This window comes from Gobio gobio (assembly GCF_949357685.1).
Source record: "Gobio gobio genome assembly, chromosome: 5".
NCBI classification, from domain to species: Eukaryota; Metazoa; Chordata; class Actinopteri; order Cypriniformes; family Gobionidae; genus Gobio; species Gobio gobio.
Genome location: NC_137101.1, coordinates 27,854,341 through 27,873,321, shown reverse-complemented (window position 1 = coordinate 27,873,321; position 18,981 = coordinate 27,854,341). Strand labels below are relative to the sequence as shown.

General features: G+C 36.5%; 2 protein-coding genes across 4 annotated transcripts in view; one reads left to right on the top strand and one right to left on the bottom strand.

Moving 5' to 3' along the window:
- The window catches only part of tbc1d22a (TBC1 domain family, member 22a), a 190,682-nt gene extending 183,580 nt beyond the window's left edge, over positions 1-7,102 (bottom strand). For all 3 annotated transcript variants that reach the window (XM_079817527.1, XM_079817529.1, XM_079817528.1), the window contains exons 1-3: positions 6,880-7,102; positions 6,044-6,100; positions 1,811-2,244 (exon numbers count right to left, since the gene is read on the bottom strand). In XM_079817527.1, coding sequence (XP_079673653.1) covers positions 1,811-2,244; positions 6,044-6,100; positions 6,880-6,941 — 553 coding nt within the window. In that variant the 5' untranslated portion in view covers positions 6,942-7,102. The remainder of the gene's footprint in view (positions 1-1,810; positions 2,245-6,043; positions 6,101-6,879) is intronic.
- A 509-nt stretch (positions 7,103-7,611) lies between these two features.
- The window catches only part of cerk (ceramide kinase), a 30,095-nt gene continuing 18,725 nt past the window's right edge, over positions 7,612-18,981 (top strand). Inside the window, exons 1-5 of the mRNA XM_079816449.1 lie at positions 7,612-7,973; positions 16,591-16,719; positions 16,885-17,007; positions 18,067-18,192; positions 18,934-18,981. The exon at positions 18,934-18,981 is cut by the window's right edge and continues 19 nt beyond it. Of these exons, the coding sequence (XP_079672575.1) occupies positions 7,823-7,973; positions 16,591-16,719; positions 16,885-17,007; positions 18,067-18,192; positions 18,934-18,981 (577 nt within the window). The 5' untranslated portion in view covers positions 7,612-7,822. The remainder of the gene's footprint in view (positions 7,974-16,590; positions 16,720-16,884; positions 17,008-18,066; positions 18,193-18,933) is intronic.

The following is an 18,981-nucleotide window of genomic DNA, read 5'->3' as shown; positions in this document are numbered from 1 at the left end:
GTCGGCTGAGTCTCGGCCAAAAAGGTGCGCTTGAACATATCAAAACGACTAAAGGCAAGTCATAATTCATTGGTGGACCTCAACTAGCATGTTAGCGTTCTGCACCTGCGTGTAAGTAAATACCAGTATCAAGAGTCTATTTTCGCCATTCAAAAAAGAAAACCGAAACTAGGACTGCAGAAATACAAATCATAAACAAAGCAGAGGTTGATTATTTTAAACATCAATTATGCTGATCACTTTCATCATCCCAGGTGGCTCATGTTGTTATGAAAATATTTGCGCATTGAATGCTCTGATAAGTTGAGATAAAATAAAACTGCCTGTGCGGCCTTGACTTCTATGCTCACTTTCATCACGTTCACTTTTATTCTCGTACGCTAAACTAAACAGCCACTCCAAGTTCTCTCTCTTGCAGACGCCAACTGGGTCTGACTAGTGCCGATGGTTCGGAAAACACCACAAAAACTGGACTGGCCGATGCTCAACAACAGCCCGACATTGGCCGACAGCTTGGAGTGTCAGGGACTTTAAGCAATGAACCTCAAAAAAGGTGGATCCATGTCACTGTCATGGACAGAAAGGCGTTCAACAGCCATTGCAAAGTTTTCCGGAAAGTTCACGCTGGTGAGCTGTTTCGAGCCACCAAAAAGAACCCCAAACACAAAACTTTATTTTGGCCAGATTTTCTACAAAATGAAATAATTCGTTCTTCGGATTTCGGTTGAAGAACATTGGGTCTTTTAGGTCTTTTATGTCATGAAGATCTGTGATTCTTGTGGTATTAAAATAAAGATGCTTTCACTTAATTTTCTATTCTTCAGAAGCATCAGTGTGAAAGTCTGAGTGACAGGTCAATGGGAAAAAAAAACATCCTGTATTAACATAATACAGCTAAGTGGCAAACAAAACAATTGATTGACATTTCACTGACTCCAATTTGCTTGGGCAACACAGGTTTCCGATGTTACAGCCTCTTGGTTAATTACCACAAGTTAAAATAAACCCAATTTAATGAAGGTCGTACTAATTAGCTAGGAAGAGGACAAGGAGAAAATGAAATGCTAGAGTTTAAAAACAGGTCACAGGTCTGATCCAAAACTCAAACTTTCATGTAAGTCTTATGAAAATTGGTTGATCTTTCCCAGCAAGGTCTTGCATCTGATGACAACAAACATTGGAAATAATGATAATGAAGACTGCCTGTGCGCAAGTTGCTAAGGTCTTGTTTTTTATGCATGTTTCTTTCAATGCAAGTCCACATGACTAATGTCATTTTATCATTTTTATTAACTCATTTAGAAAGACAACAGTACAGATCTTTTCAACAAGCTTTAAAATATATGACATTTATTTAACACAGAGGTGGTTAGCTGTACCAGAAACCTGAAATAATGCATAATTATTATTAACAAACCATTATTTTAGAATTATTTATGTCTTATACATTTCAACAAGCTTTTTTTTTATATTTTCAGTTTTCTTCATCTATTAATTATTTTATTTTGTGCTTTTTTGTACGTTTTTTATTTCCATTTAGTTTTAATTTATTTGTATTTCTGTTTTATTTTCTGTTGTAACGTATTTTAGTTTCTAATTGTAATTTAAGTTTAAGTTTGCCATCTAATATTTATACTATTTATCTAATATTTTATGTTACCAAAAAACTATTTTTATTTGTTTTAGGTTACAACAACATTATTAACACAACAACCAAAGATTAATATCAGATTTGTTAACACAGAGCAACCAGCCAAACAATCAACCAGACTAAAAGTGCAAAATGCAATTGTTCTGATGTTTGACTGACCTTTAGGCGAGCCGACGGGAGCTTCACTGTGTGACTTCACCAGTCTGTTTTCACTGATTGGAAGACCCTCTGAACTGAAGGACAGATCTGTTGTCGTCTCTGCCCCTTCCTCTCTTTCCTCCTCATCTTCTTCTGGTTCTTCCTCCTCTTCCTCATGCGCTTCCTCACCGTCTTTTTCATCAGGCTCAGTCATCTTGTCCATCTGCTGTTGTCTTCTTTCCTGCAGCTTGCTGTGGTTTTCTATCACCTTATTGGCTGTCTCCATGACGACCTCGATGTTGAGATTTTGGGCTGCCATAGCGAGAAGTTCATCATCGTCATCTCCCACATCCCAGGCGTCACTGGTGATGCTCTCAAACTCTTGGAAGGTGGTGGCTTTCTTTGGTTTTCCTGGCGTAGTGGCAGACGGAGGCTTGTTTCCTGCTTTCATCAGACTGCAACAAATAGATAAGACTTTTGTTGATATATGAATCAAGGTCACACTGAATACTGGTGTTCTTCCATCTATATTGTTTAATAATATCCGTATATGGGAAAATACATCTCATAAAGAACAGGGACATTCTCTGGTTTCTCTGACTTCCATTGTATTTGCTACATCGCTGCTCACCTAAAAAAAAAGTTACACTTTTCACAATGTTGGTGAATCACTAAAAACTGTCACATCGCACTGACAATGGTCTCTGCTGCTCATGTTGTCCCAAACTGCAAAATCTCATTAGTTCAGATTACTTCCATACACTTTGTCACAGCAAATTGCTGTCATTTACTCATCCTCAAGTTGTTCCAAACCTGTATGAATTTCTGGTAACTTTTTATAATAAGTATACAGTAACCATTTTCAAACTATTCGTTTTTAGTTAATTCATAGTTTATAAACTGTAGGTAGTACATTAAAGGTGCACTGTGTAAATTTTAACGGCATCTAGTGGTGAGGTTGTGAATTGCAACCGGCCACTGCTCACCCCTCCCTTTTGAAGCACATAGAGAAGCACATAGAGAAGCTATAGTAGCCGACACAGGACAAAAATAGTGCTATGTAGAGCAGTTTATCCATTTAGGGCTACAGTAGAAACAAAATGGCAATCCAAAATGGCAATTTCCCTGTAAGGGGACCCGCGGTGTAAGTAGATAAAAATGGCACATTCTAAGGTAATAAAAACATAACAGTTCATTATGTAAGGTATTTGTACACCACTGAAAACAGTTATGTATATTATATTGAATTTCTGTTAATAGATCTTCATAAATACTACACACTACACGTTTAATAGACTATACAAATGAGTTTTTCCGTTCATGTCACTGTAATTAACAAAGTGTTATTGTTTAATTAGCTCATTTGCAAAGAGTGAGATAATGCTTTGTTAACTTATTAAATCTAAATAGTTATTTTAGATTAGGTCACGGAAAACGGGAAAAATTGTACTAATTAAGAAAACAGAAAACTTTCAGCATTTTTACATTTTCAAAAATCTCATTCTTTATGATTTATAAGCTTGGTGACCTCAATTTTAGGCGCTTACACTAACCCTACACATCACGCAAAACTTTCTACATTAAAAAAAAAAAAAAAAAACGAATTCTGTATGATTTCAGAAAAACATGAACACACACAGCTTTCCATGTTTTATGGGGACATAATAGAAAATAGATTTTTATACTGTATAAACTGTATATCCTGTCCTATAACTGATGCATTTTAACAATGTGATCTAATGAGTATTTGTATGCATTTCATATTGACAGCATTGTTTTTTTTTTTTTTTACGTTTTTTTTTGTAAGTGGTTATGTTTAGCATTAAGGATAGGCTTAATGTAACTGTAAACATTTAAAGGAACACTGAATAATATGAATGGAATTAATATCCAATAAAGGTAAGTTCAAAGCACTTAATGACATTTTTCCAATTTTCCATTACCTAATCTAAAGTGAGAAATATTTACTGTTAATAAGTTGTTAACAAAGCATTAACTCTTTACATTTGCGCTAATTTAACAATACTAATTTGTTAATTACAATGACAATGAATAAGAAACTCACTATTTGTACATAGTCTATTAATGAACTACAGTTTATAAACTATTAAGTAACTATAAACTTATACTTTGCAAATGATTTGTAAATACTTAACTTACGTAGTAAGTGTTTAGCAATTTTTTACATACAAATATATTTTAAAGAATGTCGGTGACCAAAACGTTGATGGGCCCCATTGACTTCCATAGTATAGGGGGGAAAAAATACTATGGAAGTCAATGTCATCACCTGTTTGGTTGGAAGAAATTCATACAGGTTTGAATCAACTTGAGGGTGAGTAAATGAAGACAACTTTAATTTTTAGGACAACTATACCTCTAAGACTACGTATTTTTGAGTGAAGAAATTCGGATTAAATTGATGCACAATGAGCTGCTACTCAAAACCAGATTTCCAAAGCAAAAAGGACACATTGTATTGCTCATATTTTAACTTACATTACAGGTTAAGATCAGTTCAAATAAGGAAATGCGATACAATGCTTAATGTGTTTAGTTCAAGTTTATGTTCTATTCTCACTATAGCTAGTTAACTTAATCATATTTCCACAACCAGTCTAGCTATGAAGCATCTCATTCTAAAATTCACAAAGGCTGCTGTTTTTGGTCTAGTTCAGGCACGCCGTTTAACGTGGCACTTTAATGGGCAGGGTTTGCTGACTCATTGCGACAGCATCTGTGGTTGTGACAGAAAACGCAACAAGTGTGACACAGCATTTAAACTTTTTAATGCTATGCAGTCAACAATCAAAAGGTACCCCAATTCATATTTTTTCATATCTTATTTCATTTCATATTTTAAATCATGTTTCTGGCGTTAATGTGAATGACTAATCTGTGCACGTTATAGCAAAAGGGAAATGTGTGAACTGACATAACTTGCTTTTCCTCTGAAAAGACATTCCTTTTATAGTGACATCACTTGGGCTGTGTTATATACCTCTCTCTCTCAAACAATGAAACTTAAACACCTGGTTTTATCGCATAATAACGTATTAGTTTGATGTAGCACATCCTTTTATGGCCAATACAGCATCAATTCATCTTGGGAATAACAGATACAAGTCCTTTACAGTGGCCAGATGGATTTTGAGCCATTCCTCTTCCAGAACAGGGGTCAGGTCACTATGTGATGCTGGTGGAGGAAAACGTTTTCTGACTCACTCCTCAAAAATACACCAAAGTGGCTCAATAATATTTAGATCTGGTGATTCTGCAGGCTATGGGAGAAGTTCAACTTCACTTTTATGTTCATCAAACCATTCTGTCACAAGTCTTGCTGTGTGTATTGGTGCATTACCACACTGCACCCCCTTCAGGGTACAATGTTTGAACCATTAAGTGCACACAGACCTCCAGAATGGTTCGGTAGTCCTTGGCAGTGACAAGCCCATCAAGCACAGTAGGGAATACCATGATATCGCAGCGCAAACCATCATCGATCCACCCCTGTGCTTCACTCTAGGCAGCAACAGTACGGATGTTGAGCCTATTTGGAGCTTGTGAAGGTGGAAGGTGGACTCATCAGAGAGCAATACATGTTTCACATTGTCCACAGCCCAAGATTTGCACCGTTGGAACCAATCAAACCAACATTTGGCACTGGCACGAGTGGCCAAAGTTTCGGCTATAGCAGCTCGACGATCAATATTGACTCTTGACAAACAGCTTTGGTGGAAACAGGAGAGTCGAGGAGGGCATTTATTTCTGCAGTGAGCTTGTGTGGATTGCAATATGTACAGCTGTGCTATTGCTCTGCTAATTCAAACTTCACACTCTTGCTCTAACTGATTGAATGCAAAAATCAGTGAAGATTGGCCACCAGGCCACGCATATATAAAGGCCAAAGTATACTTCACTTTTTACGTGTCAGCTTACAGTGCGCATGATGCTAATTTCATCATCAGAAGAGTACACGCGTGCTAAACGCGCACCACCGGATTTTTGTGACCGCACGTACTTTGTACTTTCTTTGGGCAATATCGTAAAAAAACGAAGTATAAGTTCGGCTTAGGCGTGAAACCTCCAACACTTTAGTGGCCAGTGTTTCATTGTCATTGTCCAACCCCTAAATATGTGAAACTAAGATGAAATGAAAGTGAAAGCATGAAAAAAGAAAAGAATAAAAATGGATCCTCTTCCATATTTGAACATGGCAAATACATAACTTCCTTTAAATACAGCTGCACTTACTTGGCATGTAGCAGAGGGTCAAAGGGAGGATGTTGGGCTCCGTAAACATGCTGGATACTGTGAAAAAGAACAAGCATTGCAATGCATGTTTATAAGAAAAATCTGTCTCTATTTTTAACTCCCACCATTATTTACATGATCAGAAAACTGGTTTGACAAGTCAAGAAGGAATGATTTCTAAAAATAAAAAAAACTACTTTGCTTCATTTAAAAGAGTTATTAGATATATTTAAGTATCTATCTATAAGTCATCTATACTATATATACTGCATTAATTATTAAGTTTTGGAAAGTTGCTGTCATCAACAAAAGTGCACCACTGTATGTGATGGTATATATCATGGTAAATGAATACAGTAATCCTCCTGTACCATGGTATATATTAAAATACTACTTCTAACATAGCAGTACGACCATTGTACCAATCTTTCCTTATCTGTAAGAGTTGTCAAGAGGGGCCCAGCAGCACATAGCTAACAGGCTAGCACATGACTTTATGAACTAGACTATTAACACAGAGCTTTAATCAGCATACCAGATATAATCACCAAATAAACATTGATCAGATGGCAGATGGCAGTGCTAAAAGAATATAATCAGGACCAATAAATACATCAGTGACATCAATCCAAACATGGAAGTGTACAGCTAGCACACATCACATGAGCCTCAAAAAAAGATAATATTTTAATGACATGTCATTTTAAATATTTGGAGCCCCTATGGTGTGATCTAGCGTTGCCAGATATTGTTCGCTTAGCTGAATCTCTAACTGAACACATTTAAATACACACACATAGCTAACACATAGACATTAGCATGAACACGTCACTCACTTCCCAGGAACCTTGGCTGTGTTTCTCTTCCAGAACTGTTTTTTGTTGCCGTCACCTGACATCTTTTGGCTTCAGAGTACGCGCTCATAAATTAATTTAGAGAAAAACGCTGATAAGTTGTGCAAATTGTGCACGAAGAGTTTATTTACACCTCAATTCCTCTTCGCAAACTCAGAGAGCCGCCATGTTGGTACCGCCCACTGCACATAACGCAGCTGTGATTGGCTAAGGGGTCTCATGAGTGGCTGCTGAACAGCCAATCACAAGTGGAAATTTAGTTCCCTCTTAGTTCCCTCACTGTCATGATAAAATATTTTCTGTTCTGTTTTCAAAATATAAAATACTTGAGCATGTAATAAGTACAACAACAACAAAAACAAGCCAAAAAACATTTGAATTATATAAAAAATGTTTTAAAAAATTACATAAAACAGTATTGAATAACAATAATTGTTACATATTTCATAATTTATTGTTTGGGTCAAGCTGCAGTTTTGACGCATTTGTCGCTTTTCTTTCCTCCTTAGCCTATGATGAAAGTGAAAGAGGACTGATGTTGTCAAAAAAATAAAAAAATAAAATGGTGACATTAAATGTAGTAGGCTACAATACATTTGGAACCATTCATCAGAAAAATATATATTTTATTTATTTTATTGTTGATAGTCACAATACTTTATAAATAATAATGTATAAAAGTATGTCAATCACCCACATCACACCTCCTACAATAGGATTATGAGTGACGCAGTTCTCTCGAGCACCTCCCACTTTACCAGGAAAGAGAAAACCGCTATGTAGCCAAACTGCTCAGGAGAAAACGAGCACCATTGTAGCGACTGTAGCATTTTTATAATAATTTAAAGCGTCGGCTGGTATACTATAAACCCGTTTTAAAGATGAAAGTGAGATAACTAATGTGTATTTGTTGTTAAGAGCAGAAATGGAGAAGCAGTCGCGTCTGTTGTGTTCTGAGCTGTGTGTTCAGCGCAGACTTTATGAGGTCACATTAAACTGCGCGATTCTCGCGTGGAAAGACATACAAATCGCCAAAAAACACACCGGACGCGCCATATATGGAGCTGTCAAAGCTGGTGAGTTACATATCTAATACAATAATAACACCATAACAGATATACAATGCGTTTTTGCTGCTGTTGTTTGTTCTAGTGGTCTGTGTCTCAAATGAAAACAGAGCTGCCTACGTAGTAGACCGCAGTTTTTGGGCATCGTACAGGGCAGAGAATCATAGAACGCAACATTTTTGATCAGCTGACTATGATGTCCCAAATGATGCTGACCGGAAGACTTATTTAATCCCCCCAAAAAAAATGTTTTTGAAAAAACTTGTAAGAAATTAATGAATAAATAAAAACATATAGGCCTAGGCCCTAATAAAAATAATGTAATAGGCTATAAATTAAGCAGTAAGCCCAGGTTGGACAACCTGACGGCTAGGGTGAAATGTCAGGACATCTGTTTTGATGCCTACTATCACTATCACTAACTCAGCATGTGGCTTTAATGCACTTTTATATATCATAACACTTTTGTGATGCACAGAAACATTGTTGATTTGGAACGTATGGACTCAATATACATAATAATGCCAATGTATGATGCCCAGAAATGCAGCTGATTCAGAGCAGGTCTATGATGGCCAAAACACTACTGACACAGGAAATGCCTCTGAGGTCATAAACCTCTGCTGACTCAGAATTCATCTGTGACACCCTAAATCTGCTGTGTTTACACATTTATGATGCTGCTTACTAGTAACTTGCTGTGTTCTATGTAAACACATATGATGCCCTAAGTGCTGTCTACCAGGTAGAGAGTCTACTTCTTTGGTTTGAATTGCAGCCATTATCGAAAAATGCCCTGGCTCTTCCAAGCAATATAATGGTATATAACATAGTCACATGATGCAAGTATGGAGTTGCTACTGCTAATAGATACACAGACACGTTGCTGTGAGCATGTAAGATATGCTGCGGCTGCATAAATAGACATGCGTAAATCCCGTAGCAGATCTAGGTGTATAAATTATTATATTTCAACAACAATTGGAGAAAAAAATATTTTAGATTTAGAAGTTATTGCAGTGAAGTATACATGTTTGCGTACTATGTTATTTGAGTGTTGATTATTATAACTAAAAATAAATAGCAACAGAATTTAGGCAAATAGTTTGGGCTCTGTTGTTAACATTTAATATTAATGTGCAAGTAAGGACTCCCTATATATTTTACAGCAATATCTTCAATAAACTTTTAGTTATAATTTAATTAATTTAAGGACAGACACTTTTTTTCAGTAAACCACCGTTTTTTTAATAAAAATAAATAAAAAGCAATTTTGTAAAACTGCTGTACCGAACCATGACTTCAAAACCGATGTACGTACCAAACCGTCAATTTTGTGTACCGTTACACCCCTATTTATAATGTATGGATGCACTTTTTTGGGCTTAAAATTTTGGGCTGCCATTCACTGCCATTATAATGATTATAAGAGCCAGGACATTTTTTTTATGTAACTCCGATTGCATTCGTCTGAAAGAAGAATGTCATATACACCTTGGATGGCTTGAGGGTGAATAACTCGTGGGATAATTTTCATTTTTGGGTGAACTATCCAAACTGTCTTTTGGGTGAAGAATACAAAACCAAGAACGAGAGAATAGACATACATTACATTCAATCTGCAAGCACTCATATCATTACCGCATGGCACAAGCTGATTGGCTTCTGCTGATCCTGCAGCCAATGAGATTGCCTGCTCAGCATTTAAATATTCTGGTTCACTGTTTGCTGTAAGCTAGTCCTGCAGCAGTTCCTTTGAATCCCTCCTCCTCCCCAGTTCCACCTGCCTAGACCTACGGGATTTATGTATGTCTATTTATGCAGCATCTCTTACATGCTCATAGCAACAACTCCATACTTGCATCATGTAACTATGTTGTATTACAAAACACTTTTGCTAATTACAGATGTAGTTACATTCCAGTAGTTTTTAAATATAAGTACAACCTAAAAACATGCATTTGACATGCAAAGGGAAATTGATCACATTATTAATTTAAATGTTAGCACATACTGCATATAAAGTGGGTTCGGGTTTTCTTTCCAGAAACGCAATGGCTGGTAATAACATCATATTCACTAACAGTGAAGTTGTGTATAAAGAGTTTGTGCTGGAATGTCAGAGAGGTCATTAATAATCTAGAGAGGAATTGGATTGTGTTTTTCCTCCTGTCTGCTGCGCACACACACTACTGTCCTGTCCTCTCATTTCTGCTGGGTTATGCCTGCTGGGATTGTTAATGAATCTTTAGATGTCTGTCATGGATTGTCATACATTAACCTCCAGGTTTGTGTTTTTTCTGAAAATCACTCTCATTCAACATAAAACATGCATATTTATGGGTTACACTTGGAAAATCCTAGACCTTTTCAGAAGAACAAAGTGTCAGAAGAAAGTGTCTTTTCATTTTCAAATTATATATGGCAGATGGACTAACTGGGCATTTAATTTGATAATCATAATCAGTGATAATCATCAAGAATCCTGACATATGTGGTTGCTGTAAACTGTTGCTATAAAAGAGTCTGCTAAATGTATTTGGATGTTTGGATGATGTCTTGCATAAAAAGATGTTGGGTCTGTTGACCTTTGGAACATGTTTAAAACGTCTCTGTTGAAGAACCATAAACTCCACAGTCCGAACCTAATCCAGATTTTGAAATGGTTTGACCTATACTAGACCTTTTCCCATGCTGTGGATACATAATACTGTATGCTGACTCTGAGGAGAAGTTGAGAACTGGGTGACCTCCAGTACTAAGATCCATTACACAAAGCCGGCTTTTATTTAAAGGTCTTGATGGATGTTTTCCTCAGGGCCATGACATGTATGAAATGAAGTTTCCACCCTGCTTAAGGTAGTTTAAGGTGCTAAAGGATTTCAAATGAACAAAACTATTGCTCATAGTTGAGGTGAGAGGCATTCCTGTTGCCTTAACCATATTTTTGTCATCAGTAACCCAATTTTTTAGTGTGTGTGTGTTTTGGTTTTAGTTTTTTTGTTTAGCCTTTTTTTGTTTTTGTGTTTTGCTTTTTGTGTGTGTGTGTGTGTGTGTGTGTGTGTGTGTGTGTGTGTGTGTGTGTGTGTGTGTGTGTGTGTGTGTGTGTGTGTGTGTGTGTGTGTGTGTGTGTGTGTGTGTGTGTGTGTGTGTGTGTGTGTGTGTGTGTGTGTGTGTGTGTGTGTGTGTGTGTGTGTGTGTGTGTGTGTGTGTGTGTGTGTGTGTGTGTGTGTGTGTGGGCATGTTTTCGTGAAATATCAGGACACAAATGTGTATAATGACATGGGTATGACATAGGTATTACAAAAAGAGGGTGAAATATGAGGACGTTCCCCATGTCCTCACTTTTCAAAATGCTTATAAATCACACAGAATGAGTTTTTTTTCACAGAAAGTGAACTGCACAGTCTCCTGTGAGGGCTAGGTTTAGGGACAGGGGCAGTGTAAGGGGATAGAAAATACGGTTTGTACGGTATAAAAACCATTACGCCTATGGAATGTCCTCACATTTCACAAAAACAAACGTGTGTGTGTGTGTGTGTGTGTGTGTGTGTGTGTGTGTGTGTGTGTGTGTGTGTGTGTGTGTGTGTGTGTGTGTGTGTGTGTGTGTGTGTGTGTGTGTGTGTGTGTGTGTGTGTGTGTGTGTGTGTGTGTGTGTGTGTGTGTGTGTGTGTGTGTGTGTGTGTGTGTGTGTGTGTGTGTGTGTGTGTGTGTGTGTGTGTGTGTGTTTTGATTTTTTTTGTTTTTTTTTTGTCTTGCTTTTTTGTTTTGTGTTTTGATTTTTTTTTGTTTTGTGTTTTGATTTTTTTTTTGTGCGTTTCACTTTATTTGTTTTTGTTGTTTGTTTTGTTTTGTCTCAAATTTTGTTTCTGGAGAAAAATAGCAACATCACTTGACTGCAAATAACGTTTTTCTAACTCTTTGAACTGTTTCATTGCCATGGAGACATGGTATGTTATTTTTTTCTCATTCGTTTTTACTGCAGAGATCGTCAGGTTGTCAGTGTGACTTGTGTCATTAGCTGTCTAGTGTGCAATGTATTTTGTCCACCTACCATGTAATCTAACCCCTTTCACCACGGGTTAGTTTTCTCAGAATGCACGTAACTGAAGTAGTGGGGACACAAAAGACATTATTTGTAGAGGGCCTTTTCATACTAAACAAATGTTTGGTTTTGCTGGAAAGGTCACGTTGGATGAATGAATGCGGTGTTATGCTGTTCAAACATTATGCTTCAGAACTTTACGCGAAGGGAATAAACGCTTGGTACCAAACTCATGTCTCCATGGTAATAGATGCCTGGGAGGATGCAAGTAATATTCCGCAACATGATCCGCATCAGGGTCCATAAGTAATGCATATGTTCTAGGATTGTCGTTTCAAACCATTGACATAAAATTAAGGTTTCCACTAGCCTTGCTATTAAACATGCAGCCCTCAAGACATTCATTTGTGGCTTGTGTGATTTCATAATTGTGCAATTATCAACTGCACTAATGCAATAACCATAGTTATGTTTTCTTGCCATATTAATAACAAACATGCCTGGGAGGTATAACTTTATATGCCATGCAATGATAGAAATATGTCAGTAGAGATTTGTACCATGTATACCGTAATTATATACGTTTTATATTGATTTTAACTTCCTGTATGACATTTTTTGATCCCTAAATTTGTTAATTTGCCTTTTATTCCCCTGTGCCATAAAATCTAACATGGCTGACATGACATAAAACAACCAAATAAATAAATGTTCTGCATGATTTTAAAAGGTAATATAAAATAGGTAAAAATAACTGAGCAGAATAATTATAAAAATTTAGTTTGGAGCAGTATGATGCCTAAAAATACTGTCTAGGTAGGTCGCTCACTAGGTTTTGGAACAGAACTGCTGTTTGATTAAGGGGCAGCACATCGAACCTTATTTGACTAAACTCGGTTTGTGGAATCCTGTAGTTCTGCATGCCTGCTGGTTTAGTGTGAGGATGTTAGCCTCGTAATGTGTTTGGCAGAGAGAGAGCGCTGTGATATAATGGTCAAGGACCCCTGGGACCTCATTTATCAACGTGCGTATGCACAGATTTGTGCGTGATGAGTGTGTAAGAACAGTTTCACGCAAAGTGTGGGATCCACCAACTTGTACTTATACATAGACGTGTGTAAATATAAGCACACCTCTGAGCATGCTTACGCAGAGAATCTAGTGGTAGAATAGCGACACTACACATAAAAAGCATTTAAGAGTGTCACAGTATGCATTAAGCAAATCACATATGTCCTGTTTCCTTTAATTATAAAACACTCAATTTATCATTTTTGTAGTTTTAAACACGATACGGAATTGGTGTCAAACCCTATAAAAGACAGCTGTGACAAATGTTGGATGCAATTATTTCCTTGGCTCCAACCTACGTCCAGCCGAAATAAAATGGGGCTTTCATGCTATCGCCAGATTCTCCAACATAATTGGAGCCAAAGACTGCACCCCCGTCGCCATAAAAGCACCATCAACCAACATATTTAATGATGTAAATCAAAAAGGGTTTCATTCTGTTAACATGCAAATCATTTGTGATGCAAATTTGTTGTTGTTAAACGTCATTTTGCACCTCATTCTGTGTTTGTGAAGTTCCTCTTCTTTGCCATTATTGCAGTAGAGAAAAAACAATATATCGTGATTTTTAAAGGGAAGTGTTGTCACCATATATGGTTCATTGGAGGCGTTTCCGAATGCTGACCGTGAACGAGCATGGTACTTACGCACATGCGGGATTTTTCAACAATGATTGCTTACTCATTTGCGTAAGAACTGAGTGTGCACGTTTGATAAATACAGATTTGATTGTACTTAGGCACATTCTAAATTTAATTCGTAGGACAAAATATAGAACCTTTTCTACGCACAGTTGATAAATGAGGGCCCAGGAATGTCAACTATTGTTCAGTGGTATTTCCTCTATCCCCTTCAAGTTTACTGCCCCTGTTTAACACAGTTTACTAGTTAACATGGAGATGAGAACAATCAGAACATTTTATGCAATCGGATATGTGTCTGCATTGTTTAATTATATTAAAAAAACACGGGGTGTTTGTGGGAGAATTGTAGTGGAAATGAATGCAATGAGCTGAATAGATTTTAAATGATCAAAAGAATGTATTTTGTGTTTGTTACTACTCATTCCCTTTTCTCATATTTAACCAAATTATGCTGTTGACTGCTTTAATCAAGCATTCAGGGCTAATGTGACCAGACATTTATCTTGTAGAATTTCAAACTCTGTTTTGTGCCTTATTTGTGAAAAGTGGCTAATACTTTCCAGGAAGTGGAGTTTTTTGCATGCTAAAACATGGGCAGAAAACCAAGAATGCATGCAAAAAGTGTCTAGTGTCCCTTATGAACTCTATAACTCTGTTGCAACACCTTTACATTCCAGGTTTTTCCTCATGAAGTATTCATGCATTATACAATAACTCCCTAATGCAAGTATCATGAAACATTTATCAGGTTGTTGTTTCCGTGTTATGATGCTGTTAAGTTTATGGCTACATCTGGCTGTATGAATGGTTTCGTGAGGCTGTATAAAAGTGAAATCCGCTTGTTATGTCTCATGTAAATGTGTCATGAAGTTTTAATGAAGATAAATCATTACCCTAGCTTTACATGGGTATTAAGTAAAGTTTCTGAAGCAATACTTTATTCTAATCCACACAACTCTCTGATCTTTTGAATAAGGTCAGACCTCATTAACTTCCTCTCTTGGGGGTTTTCTGGAAAGCATGTGTTATGTAACAACATGAGATTGACTCATTTGGTCACAAGCCGTCAGAATGCAAAAACCTCTTTTGCTTGGAGATATTTTCCATAGCAGAGACAGAAATGATGGAAACTGACATTTACATAGTGCCTTACTGCAGAGCAAACAAAATGAAGCAGTCGACTTCACCAAAAAATCTCAACTCACATTTTGCAAACTGAAGTCTCTAAAGCATTTTCTGTAATCATTTACAAATTCAGGCTTTATTACAAAAGAAATCAAACATGGCAGATGATTTGAGAGAAATTTGCTTAATAATTACTGAAAGGCATCAGTAAAGGGTTAAAGGTATACCAATACATGGTTACTCAGTGCATTGTTAAAAAAAAAAAACGCATTGATTTTGGAATATGACTTTTCAATTGTAAATTGTTTGTGTTGGATAATGTATTTAAAAAAAAAAAAAATGTCATTGCCAAAAATTAAATATGGCATAAATATGGCAACTCTGACTAAGATCCATTGATATAGTTGCCAAGTCAACAATAACTGCAAAATAATGTACAGTCTGATATACAGTCTGTTCGGTGTTTATTGACTCAATAATCGAAAATCAATGCATCATGATTGAATCCAATCAATTCTTTGTAAGTTCAAAGATTCACACTTCTAATACTTCATTAAAATGGACTTTCACCCAATATTTCTTAGTGTTATTTTTTTTTTCCTTAGCTTAGAAGCATGTTACTGTTGGAATAAAAAAAAAAACTAAACTGAAATAACAATAAATTAAAGCTAAACGGAAATTTAAAAAACTAGTGAAAATAAAAGCACACAACAAGATTAATAAAACGTAAACTAAAATTATAATAAAGACTGAAAATTAGTGCTGTCAATCAGTTAAAAAAAATACACTAATTACCAATTGCGATTTAACATTACCATTTTTAATATATTTTTATATTGTAATAGTTTCACAGTTAATCTCCAAATTAATGTAGAAACACTTATTTTAAATATGTTATCTAACAGGTAGGAGATAAACAGAAATTGAATATCAAACACTGCATTCTTTACTTCATTGTCACTGCATAAATTATGCATTTAATATAGATCCATCCTTATTAAATCCACAAAAAATATTCAGTCAAGAACAGTGAGTGATTTTCTCTTTGTATTTGTTCTTTGATTTACATTAATGACAGACTGCAGCAGGTTTATTAGGCTACTGTCACTTTAAGACGCGGATCGGGATCTGGCACATATCCGTTGTCCTCACAACTCTTTATGGTCATTTAAGACTTTGTTTAACTAATTTAAGACTGTGCTTATTATGAGGATACTCGACAAAGCGGCCATTTTGGCATACTTGTGTGTGTTTTTGTCCGTTTAAGCGCGAAAGAGAACTATTTTGACAGCACTACTGAAAGCATGAAAAAAATAACACTGATTAGAGTCAAGTCTCACAGTCAACCTCTATTTGTATGACAACTTGCAAGTTGCTTCCTATGCAGAGTCTAAATCTGCCACTTAAGAGGTTCCATTTTTGAGGTTTTGCATTGTCAAGTCAAGTCAACTTTATTTATATATATGCTTTTAACAATGCAGATTGTTTCAAAGCAGCTTCACAGTGTTAAACAGGAAAATAATGCAACAGAATTTGATTTGGCTGTACAGCCGCTCTGGAGAAAACGGTGATGTCATCTAGCTCATTTCAATTATACAGTGACAATGTGGGCAGATAATTTTTTTTATTGTATTTAATTTAGTTTAATAATTCAATTTATTTGGATATGTAGTTGAAAATTTAGCATTGTGTGATTATGTCTTTCATGTTATGTGACCCAATGGTCCTCTTCTATACACAGGAAGTCATTGTGTCCCCGTTTGTGAGATTATAGCAGTTCAGGAAAAGGAAGAGGACTCTCCCTGTAAAGACACTGGGAAATGGCAGAAGGTTCCTCAGAGCCCAACGGACTGCCAGCACGCTTTCACAGGTACACCAGCCTAACCAGACTGTCATCTTCCCCATGATAACAGGGGAAAATATAGATTAAGTTTTATCTACTATGCTGTGAGTGAATCATCAGAAGGATTTTGACCGTAAAGGTCACCTTTTACCTTTGGAATAACGTGGTATTCTCGTTTGTGTTTCTCTGCAGTGTTCTACATAGAGAGGACGAGGCAGCACTGCTGGCGGTGCAGCAATGTGACTTTCCATTGTTCTGAACATTCCCTGTGTCTGCTCTGGGTCCAAACTATTAGGGAGCAACTTGGATTGTTGAGTGCGTTCTTCTTACAAAAAATGTTTGGGTTATTTATTTTCTATTACAGAAATGTTTAACAAAATAAGTTATTGTTATAGGTTTGTAATTTCCACACCACTGTGCATGAATACTTAAGTGTTTATACTTTAGAAAATTGTAATACCCATATTTTTCCAAATATAAGACGACCCTGATTATAGATTACCCCCTCCCCCCCTCTTTCATAAAGAAAATGCTTTTATTTGAACATTTTCATACAGCATATATTTCATATAAAAAATGTTGTATTGAAAATATGGTAAATGTATAACAATATAACAATTAGGCTATCCATCTCATAGTGAAAACCATGTAGCCTACCAAAATTTCATTAATAGTTAGTAGTTAGTAGTTGAAATCTGGGTACCGTCTTACGTTTTAAAATCAAACTAACAGAGTGACTAACAAATATGCTTGCTATCTTGTCGGATTAAAACAGATCAGAAGGAGCTGCGTGACTTGGAAACGAAGTCATGCAGCTCTTAGACGGTAAGCTTTTTTTTTTTGTGACTGTTTGCGTTTCTAACATTACTCTCTGGCACATAGTATTTCTTAGCACACTCGTTTTACACGTATTTGGTGCCACCTTTTGTTGCAGGTGTATTATTATTGACATGTAAAACTCTAGACCCTGAAAGACGAACCCAGAATTTTTTCAAATGTATTTCTAAGAAAAGTGTTGACCTTCCTTTTGATCTTTTTTAATCCGACAAGATAGCAGGCATATTTGTCAGTCACTCTGTTTCTATTTAAGCTGTGCTTTGCTAATTAAATTTAATTGGTACAAAATCGTAGTTCAGCTGTGTATTAAAAATCAATTATGTTCTGATTTGCTGATTTAATTGCTGAATAATTGTACATTTAAAATAACCCAGAATATGTATATATAAAAAAAAAAAATTGTTTTGGTCTTCTCTGTATTGTCGCATCAGATTAATTTTTTAAAAAGCAATTTAATGAAATAGTTTTGACAGCCTAGAAAGATTGTTGTCAAACAACAACTCATGTTTAATGCTCTGCCCTCCTAAAATTCTACAGCCAATCGACCGAAGAGGTTGCTGGTGTACATCAACCCCTATGGAGGAAAACAACGCGGGAAGCAGATTTACGACCACAAAGTGGCCCCCATCTTTTCCCGGGCTTCCATTTCCACTGACGTGATTGGTGAGTGCCCGTCAGCTGCCTGCATTAACATTTAAATAAAAAATGAGCTTTTATGCTTCGCAAATAGATCTCCGTTGGCAAATGGCCCCACCTGCCAACCCGTCCCGCGAATATGATTTTATTTACAGCGCCATCTATCACCCGAGCTGGCCATAATGCAAACTGTGATAGTCGATGAACATAGGAATGCAAAGACATCCATTATTTATTAAGTTTGAGAGAGGAAGACACTGGGTTGGTGTGAATATTGGCTGTTACAGCTGAGGCTTACAGGCTTACTCAGCAGTTGCTTGAGGGTCTTCTTTTTACGACCATGCAAACATTTCGTAAATGGTAAAGTACATGTCTGGCTGGACAAACACCATTCAAACCAAATCATTAGAGGAGCCAAACAAGATGTTCTGCCGACGGTTTAATAAGCTCTATACATCACCTTTGGCATATATCATCAACGTGATCCACAGGGCTCGGTCCTAGGCTCCATTCATTTTCAGCACATCCCTCCGAGTTACGGTTTTACATCAGTGCTGATGGTAAAGAACCGGTAATGAAATGTACCGGGGATTGTTTTTCTCCATGACTTCAGCTTTATCATTTGATGCAGCTGATTGATGGTCTCCATCAAGCCAGCAGAAAAATGCAATTTAACTGCCAGATGAACATAATGATGTTTCTCCCCCCTTTGCTCAGCCTCGCTGTCATTGTACTGTTAACAATGGCTTTTCCCTTTTGTTTCTATAGTTACAGAGCGTGCAAATCATGCCAGGGACCACTTGAAGACAGAAGCTG